This window comes from Octopus bimaculoides, chromosome 12 (genome assembly GCF_001194135.2).
Source record: "Octopus bimaculoides isolate UCB-OBI-ISO-001 chromosome 12, ASM119413v2, whole genome shotgun sequence".
Taxonomy (NCBI): Eukaryota; Metazoa; Mollusca; class Cephalopoda; order Octopoda; family Octopodidae; genus Octopus; species Octopus bimaculoides.
Genome location: NC_068992.1, coordinates 7,918,047 through 7,927,079, shown reverse-complemented (window position 1 = coordinate 7,927,079; position 9,033 = coordinate 7,918,047). Strand labels below are relative to the sequence as shown.

Below are 9,033 nucleotides of genomic sequence, written 5' to 3'. Positions count from 1 at the left end.
AGTCCCACTGCGTGGCACCTTGGGCAAGTGTCTTCTACTATAGCCTCGGACCGACCAAAGCCTTGTGAGTGGATTTGGTAGACGGAAACTGAAAGAAGCCCGTCGTATATATGTGTATATATATATATATGTATGTGTGTGTCTATGTTTGTGTGTCTGTGTTTGTCCCCCCCCAACTTCGCTTGACAACGGATGCTGGTGTGTTTACGTCCCTGTAACTTAGCAGTTCAGCAAAAAGAGACTGATAGAATAAGTACTAGGCTTACAAAGAATAAGACCTGGAGTCAATTTGCTCGACTAAAGGCGGTGCTCCAGCATGGCCGCAGTCAAATGACTGAAACAAGTAAAAGAGTAAAAAGTGAGTAATTGCAGCAGCCCCATGGTAGTATGATATAAGCCCTGGCTAGTGCCAGAACTCAAATCCTTGGCCAAAGTTTAAACTCAGATATCACACAAATTTCGTCTCATGCTCTAAAAATGCAGTCAGTTTATCACCCTAGACAAGTACTTTATTTAATCAACTTTGAAAGATTGAAAAATCTAAGTTGCTTTCAGTAGGATTTGAACCCAACATACAGGGAACTAGAAAATATACTGCAAAACATTGTCCAATGATTCTTCCTGTTTTCTACCTTGGATTATTCTAAAGAATCTAATCTTGATTTTCCCACATTTGAAAATAGTGGTGATGATGATGATGATGATGATGATGATGATGAGGCTGATGAAGCTGAAAACCCACATAGTCGCCACCGCCGCCACCACCACTCCCACCATGACCACCACCAGTACAACGACGATGACTACTGCTGCAGCCAGCATTACAGCCATTGCTGCCACCACCACCACCATTATAAACTCTGTATCCAATTGTATGAAATTTGGTTGCTAGAAATAGCAGCCAAATCTGTCTTAAGAAAGTGAAAGATACCTTAGGTAGCATGGTCCTAAATATTTCTAGATCAATGTGATGGTCATTACTGGAATGTTTTTGATCACAAGTCTGTTTGAGCAGGGGTTAACCTGGGGCTGAACAATAATTACTCAAACATTCTTTACCCAGGTACTTACCTCTTCTTTGGCGATTCTCATGTTGTCTTTGACATCAGCAAAGACGGTTGGTTCCATAAAATATCCTTTGTCCCCTTTTTGTTTTCCTCCGCACATCATTCTGGCACCTTCTGATTCCCCACTCTTCACCAGATCAATGATCTTAGACAGCTGTGTTGCATCCACCTGATAGATAGATAGATAGATAGATAGATAGATAGATAGAAAGAAGAAGGAGGAGAAAAAGAAGAAGAGGAGAAGAAGAAGAAGTAGAAGATAGATAGATAGATACATGAATATACTGCAATAACAGGAGAGATACTTACTTGTGGTCCATTTATGGTCTGGCTATCAAAAGGATCCCCTACATAGCGTTTTTTAGCCAGTTCAACACTCTTGGCAACAAACTCATCATAGATAGAATCCTGGACAAATGTGCGAGACCCAGCAAAGCAACACTGACCCATAGAAATCATAGCAGCTTCATGAGCAGTTGCTGCTGCAGAATCAACTGAAAGATGAAGAACATTAAAACTTTACATATATATATGCTCTACCGATTTTGCCAATTCATCACCCTTTTAATAATAATGATGATAATCATAATAATAATGCAGTGCCAGGCAGTGGCTCTCATGGCTTCTGATCTTAATTGATTGGAACTATTATCATGTACATTGTTTTGTCTTGGTATAAAAAGATGGGCTACAACAAACATTCTGCTCAATACCACGGATTTGCTTGTGAGTTGTTTGACCTTAACCAGTTGAGTATATATCACAGATATGCTTGTCAGTTACTTGGTCTTACTCACTTGAGCATGTCCCTTAGAGGCTAACAATATGAGCCTCTCTGATCATGAGCAGGAGTAGTGGGGGAACATCACAGACATGTACTGAGAGGAATTCTTTGGGGTTTGAATAAATGTAATAAATGCAAAGTGTGAACTAAATATTAATCATTTTGCATACTTTCTAGGGACAAGCAAATAGGAAATAACAGTTGCAAGAAATATTGCACAAATCTCCCCCAAAATCAAGCATCTTGTATAAGAAAGGGCACATTGCCTATTGTAATCCTAGTGAGTCTCAAATTGACAAGAAAGTCATGGCTCAATCTTGATTAATCCAAGGGTAAACAGCAACAGTTGTTGTGTCACATGAGATTTAGAACAACTATTTTTGACAGACTACAGTGTTGGATATTTGATGTAAAAAAAAAAATCCATTGTTTCTATAACTAAAACAGCTTTGGATATCAACTGACCAATGAGTGGTAAAGTAAGTGTTTTTTGTTCTATGTTTTATATATTTTCTATGTGATTTTGTAAATCTCCAAACTGTGAACTTACGGTCAGCATCTGCAAAAATAACACATGGACTTTTGCCACCAAGTTCCAGAGAACAACGCTTCAGGTTGGAAACACCAGCGGCTTGCATAATTATTTGACCCACCTGAAAGGAAGTTTCAAAAGTATTTAAAAGTTTTGCAACATCAGAAATTTTCTCAGATCCTGCCAAGTCCCCATCTTAAGAGTTTATATTATATTAAGTCAGGATAAGATTGATTAAATATATAGTAAATATGGGCAAAAGGCTATGTTAGCCCACCTTAACTATGTGCTCATCCTGCAAAGGAATCGAGAAAATTTCTACTGTCATTATTATAAAGTATTGATAGGCTATCAATAAAAAATATTATTGGAATTAATAGAAAATTACCTTAGTTCAATTTAATGTTTTAGAAATATTGTACTTACCTCTGTTGAACCAGTGAATGCTACTTTGTTAATCTCAGGGTGTGTGCTTATTGCTGCCCCAGCTGTGGGCCCATAGCCAGGTACGATGTTAACAACACCAGGTGGAAAACCTGCCTGTAATAATAATAATAATGTTGATGATGATGATGATAATAATAATAATAATGATAATGATAATAATAATGATAATAATAATAATAATAATAATGATTTCAAATTTTGACACAAGGCCAGAAATTTCAGAATGTAAAGACAAATGAAATACTGCTAAGCATTTTGCCCAGCATGGTAATGATTCTGCCAGCTCAGTGCCTTACATGAGTCTAAAGTATTAACACACACACAAGCACACACTTGCAAATACATACACAGACACTCACACACATATACACGAATATGATGTAAGAATAACATTTAGGATGACATATGGAAACCGGTTAAATAATAAAGTAGAAATTGCTAGCTAATTACCTCTACCAACAATGCACCCATATATAAAGCTGTGAGAGGTGTCTGTTCAGCAGGTTTCACAACACAGACATTACCACAAGCCAGAGCAGGACCAAGTTTCATGAGGAACATCAAGAGAGGAAAGTTCCACTGTAAACAAACAAACCTCACTGTTTTAGTTTATTGGTGTTACTGTAGTGTTTACTGGTGTCACTATAGTGTTTTCTAGTATTATTGTAATTTTTATTGGTGTAGTGTTTCATGATGTCATTGTTGTATTTACTGGTGTTAATATGGTGTTTATTACTGTTAGCGTGACGTTTACTAATGTGACTGTAGAATTTACTGGTACTAGTGTAGTGTTTACTACTGTTAGTGTAGTGTTTGCTAGTGTAACTAATGTTTATTGGTATTAGTGCAGTATTTACTGGCATTAGTGCAGTGTTTACTGGTATTGGTGGAGTGTTTACTGCTGTTAGTGCAGTGTTTACTGGTGCTAGTGCAGTGTTTATTGGTGTTAGTACTTTAAAATACACAGAATATTTAAGATTATAAGACATGGGACTATTAAATCCATCAACATCTTCTTTTAGAGATGAAATTATGATTCAGTAAGCATGATCTTTGATCATCATGAAATATCTTATTCTTTGATGTATATATATAGTATGAGACAGAGGCTGAATTTGAATTAAGAATTTTTATTTCTAAATTGTTACCAAGGGATAAAAATAGAGTATTATCATTCTTGTTTAGAAATACAGATTTCTAATTTAAAACCAGTCAAAAATTAAACTGATCAAATTGAAAATATTGTAAGCATGACCTATTTTTCATTAGTATTAAAAACAAAATATGTTATTGGTGCTGATATCAATGATAATATTAGAAATAACTCTTCTTACCGGAATAATCTGTCCACATATTCCAACTGGTTCATGTTTGGTGTAGCAGAAGAAGTCACCATCTGGAAGTATTAAAGTTATATAAGAAGGGCATGATTTGAGGGAGATCTGGCTGCTACCTCTAACAGGTTAAGTAACCATTTCAAAACCCTTTAATTGACTAAATAATATGAGCCAATGCAGTTAATTTGATGTGGTCACTAGAAATAACAGCCAAATCACTTTCAAATCCCTTTTTACTATCTTAAAACTAGAATGAATATTATCCTCATCATGTCACCATTTAACGACCACTTTTTCATGCTTACAAGGATCAGATGGAATTTGTTGATTTTCAATGTAAGTTGAATTTGATATATACATACACACACACACACACACATATATATATATATATATATATATATACATATATATGCACAAACACACACACACACACACAGACAAACACTATGAATTAACTCAAATATGCACAAGACAATGAAAGAGCCTCTATATTGGCATTTGGCCTGCTAAAAATAGCAACCAAATCTCTTTCAAATATCATCCCATTGTCATAAAAAGTACAGGTTGGACAACATGTTTCTGGGTTCCTTGCACATAAGAAAATGATGGAATGTCTAATTTTAAGTTTGTTCAACTAAGGTTAAACAAATCAGATCTACACACACACGCACATTCAAAAGCACACACACAAACAAAGGCGTATACAAAAACACATATGTGCAGTCACAACCAAGATAACTCAGTACATAGAAATGCATACAAAAGCACAGATACACACACATCACACATACACCCACATGAACATAGGCAAACACATACTAGTTAACTCACCAACTGGAATTGTCTTTCCTTCAATCTTGTCTGCCCAACCAGCGTAATATCTCAGTACAGATAGACTAAATTCAATGTCACCCAAAGAGGATTTGAAAGGTTTACCATTATCAAGGGTTTCCAGACTCTGAAATGAAATAAAAATTTACAGAGATCAATCAACAGTTGCTACTGATGTGGCATAACTACAGAAGTGCCCACCCCGTCACAACTTCGTTTCTTAAAATCTTTATGAAAAATGCCTATTTATTACTGAAATTTTCTACAGGCATGGCTGTGTGGTAGGTATCTTGCTTCCCAACCATATGGTTCTGGATTCAGTTCCACTGTGTGGTAACTTGGGCAAATGTCTTCTACTATAACCTTGGGCTGACCAAAGCCTTGTGAGTGGATTTGGTAACTGAAAGAAGCCTGTCATATATATACATACATACATATATATATATATATATATATATATATTGTCTTTGTGTCTGTGCTTGTCCCACCCATCATCACTTGACAACTGGTGTTGGTGTGTTTAAGTCCCCATAACTTAGCAGTTTTCCAAAGAGATAATAAGTCCTGGGGTCGAAATGCTTGACAAAAACACTTCAAGGCAGTGCTCCAGCATGGCCACAGTCAAATGACTGAAACAAGTAAAAGAATAAAAGAAAAAGAATAAACATGCTCCAGGTAGTGTAGATTACGATTATAAGGGAATCTGTTGTGGAAGTTTTTTCAGAGAGATGTGGAGAATGAGTTTTGGATAATTCACAGGCCTTGATTTGATTTCCTTACTTTTTGGAAAGTGGATATTAAGACACTAGAGTAAGATGTGGTCACTGGCCTGATGGACCTAGCATGGAAAGTGAATGTAAAATGGTAATAGTGATCATATAAATACACACACACATATACTAACTCGAGTATTCACATGAGCTTACATTTCATGAGTACCAAGCCTATACTCATTCTCAAAACTTATGCAAGCACACACACACATTCATATATATACACATATACACATACAAATACACACACCACACACACACATAAATACACAAGGAGATTGAATATAAAATGTTGCAAACAAATTCAGAAACAACAAAATGCAAAGAAAGGGTGATAAAGTTGAACAACTTACAGCCAAATATATTCTGTCTCTCTCAATTAAGTGACCCAACTTGTTGAGTAGCAAGCCTCTCTCACTGGCGTTCATACAGCGCCATTTGGAGCCTCTCTTGAAGGCAGCTTTAGCAGCTTCTACAGCTTTATCTATGTCAGCCTGAAAATATATAAGAATTGTGAAAACACATCAGTTACCTTTTTAATAAGCTCAGTTACTGAAAATTCTGAATGTAGCATTGAATCTCTTAATGTGTGTCGACTATGTTTGAACTGTTAAATGTAGCACTGAATGTCTTTATCTTTTAGTATTTAAACCAACCATATCTAGCCCAAATATTCTACTTGTTTTATGTTCAAAGTGGTCAGATCTGGCTCCTCACACATACTTTACAATGTCATTATGTCAGTGCCAAGTAAAATGCTCTTGTGCTGGTGCCATGTAAATATACCCATGCTAGTAGCACATAAAAAGCACCAAGCACACCTTGGAAAGTGGTTGGTATTAGGAAGGGCATTCAGCCATAGTAACCATGCTAAAACAGACAATTGGAGCCCGGACAGCGCTTCAGCTGGCCAGCTCCTTGTCAAACCATCCAACCCATGCCAACATAGAAAACAGACATTAAATGATGATGATGATCATGATGAAGATCACTGAAATCTTGAAGCCATGAGATAATGTATAATTATTTCAAAACAATGAAGAAATAAGCATTACATTTGACAGATTAATCTGAATTCTGAAAGGTTAATGCTTGTCAACTACACTTGAACTGCCAAAAATAGCATTAACCCTTTTGTTACTGTATTTCTTTTGAGATGCTCTGTGTTTCTTTTAATTACTTTAAATATAACAAAGAATTTAGTAAAATAACTTAGTTATCATTAAGCTAGTGTTAGGAACATAAAATTGTGACTAAGGTTTGGTGGAAGATTTTAATTAAAAACTTATGAAAACAAGACATTTGTACTCAGAGCCAGAGTCGGTTTCAGCCGGGTTGGTAACAAAAGGGTTAAATCTCTTAGTACCTGTAAGCTAATTTAAAATCTAACTGAGCTAAATCTGACTCAGATCAAATAGGTTGAAATTTCTATCCATTGACTGTCAGGCAGGCCCCTGCAGAATATTAATCTACTGTCCTTCTTTCCAGTATGAACAGGTTAGAAGAACAGTTATAAGTAACCACCTCCATTCTTGCCTATCTTTACAATTTATATAAGAGATTAAAGTGAACCTCTATGTGGTCACTAAATCTGCTAGGAATAGTAGATTCCATGTCTTTCTCAAACCATACCCTATTGTTTTAAGAAACAACACAGTGGATGATGACGTTCTAGGAGCGGTTCTAGAAACTGTGAATTAGTTGTCTCTAGATGTTTTATCATTTCAGCACCAAAAGCCATGATGAGCTCAGAGTAAGCTCAGTTTTCCAACAACAGACAATTTTGGCTCCACTGAATATAGGTGAAGTATGTTTGCTGTGATAAAAAGATTTTCACAATTCCATGTTCTATATATGTTCCACATTGAGAATGACTAGATAAGAATATCACAGAAAAGAATTGTAAGATGGATTCTTGAAGCCAGATCAGCTGACAGAGTACCTAGGAGTAGCCCAAGAATGAGACGGTTGGACAGTAGCCACAGTCTCATTTCTTCATGCTTTGTAATCCAGTAAGAAAGTCTACTGATGGTTGCCTCTGAAAGGACCCTATGGAAAAGGTGCTTTACCTCTGTGATCCTCCTAGGAATGGTGGGCAAAGAAGACGGATGGATAGATGGTTGCATTGATGGACGGATAGGCGGATAGAGAGATATTTTTACCTTGTCACTTTCCTGGATTTCACATATAGTTTCTCCAAGACAGGGATTCAGAGTTGGAAAAGTTTTGCCACTGGCTGAATTTACAAATTCATTGTTGATGAGAATCTGTAAGAAAAAAAGCAAAGAAAATAAAAACATATCATTATCATCATCATCATCATCGTCATCATCATCATCATCGTCATCATCATCGTCATCTTTGTTTCCATGTAGTCTCATTACAAGGCACCTTAAGTAGGTGTCTTCTCCTCTATCCTTGAGACAATGAAAGTTTTGTGAATGCATCTCGAAGATCCATCACTTTGTACGGGTTGAAGCGAAATTTGTCGCTTTGTGAACCAAAGAGCCAGTAACGAAGGAACCAGAAAAAAGCCGTTAACAACAGAAAAAACACAAACTTTGAATGTTGATGATGATAATGATATATATAATTATATATCATTACACCATTCTCTCTCTCTCATTATATATTATCATCATCATAATCATCATTCAAAGTTTGGGTAAACCATGTCACCCACTCACTTCTCTTTCTTTCTTTCTCTCTTTGTCTCACTCTCTCTCTCTCTCTTCCTCTCTCTCTCTCTCCACACAAAAATGAAACTTATTTCAGCACCAAAAATTGGAAATTTATTTTGCAATCTGGGATTATTATACCCAGTGATTTTAAGAGGTAGGAAAAATATATTTTTGTTTTAATATTGGCAAAAGAATGCCTTAATATTCTACACTTTTACTTCGTTTCACACATACAGGCAAAAACTCTAACGTGTATTTTTTTTTTTAGATGAATTTATCGTTCGTTATTTCTCCACACACTTCGTTACCACTAACTTCTATAACCTCTGCATTTTCACTTATTCATTTCAAACTTCTTTGAATTTTCAATCTAATGTAATCCACACTCTCTTGAAAACGTACTTCAGCAAAATATTATATAAAATTATGGGTAAAGAAAGAAATAGCAAAAGATATTTGAAAATGGGGGTGGGGGTGAAATTTCCGAATAAAAATAAGGGGTTTGCATTATATTAGGAGGTCAGGGTACTTGGTTCCACGCAAAAATTACGAGTTTTCATTTTTTTCTTTTCTTAGTG

The 9,033-nt window shown here is 35.8% G+C and overlaps 1 protein-coding gene across 1 annotated transcript in view; it reads right to left on the bottom strand.

Moving 5' to 3' along the window:
• LOC106870426 (aldehyde dehydrogenase, mitochondrial) overlaps window positions 1-9,033 on the bottom strand; it is a 40,126-nt gene that overhangs the window by 4,898 nt on the left and 26,195 nt on the right. Inside the window, exons 16-24 of the mRNA XM_014916493.2 lie at window positions 7,937-8,041; window positions 6,128-6,268; window positions 5,002-5,128; window positions 4,165-4,226; window positions 3,281-3,409; window positions 2,810-2,923; window positions 2,402-2,504; window positions 1,377-1,561; window positions 1,072-1,236 (exon numbers count right to left, since the gene is read on the bottom strand). Coding sequence (XP_014771979.2) covers window positions 1,072-1,236; window positions 1,377-1,561; window positions 2,402-2,504; window positions 2,810-2,923; window positions 3,281-3,409; window positions 4,165-4,226; window positions 5,002-5,128; window positions 6,128-6,268; window positions 7,937-8,041 — 1,131 coding nt within the window. The remainder of the gene's footprint in view (window positions 1-1,071; window positions 1,237-1,376; window positions 1,562-2,401; window positions 2,505-2,809; window positions 2,924-3,280; window positions 3,410-4,164; window positions 4,227-5,001; window positions 5,129-6,127; window positions 6,269-7,936; window positions 8,042-9,033) is intronic.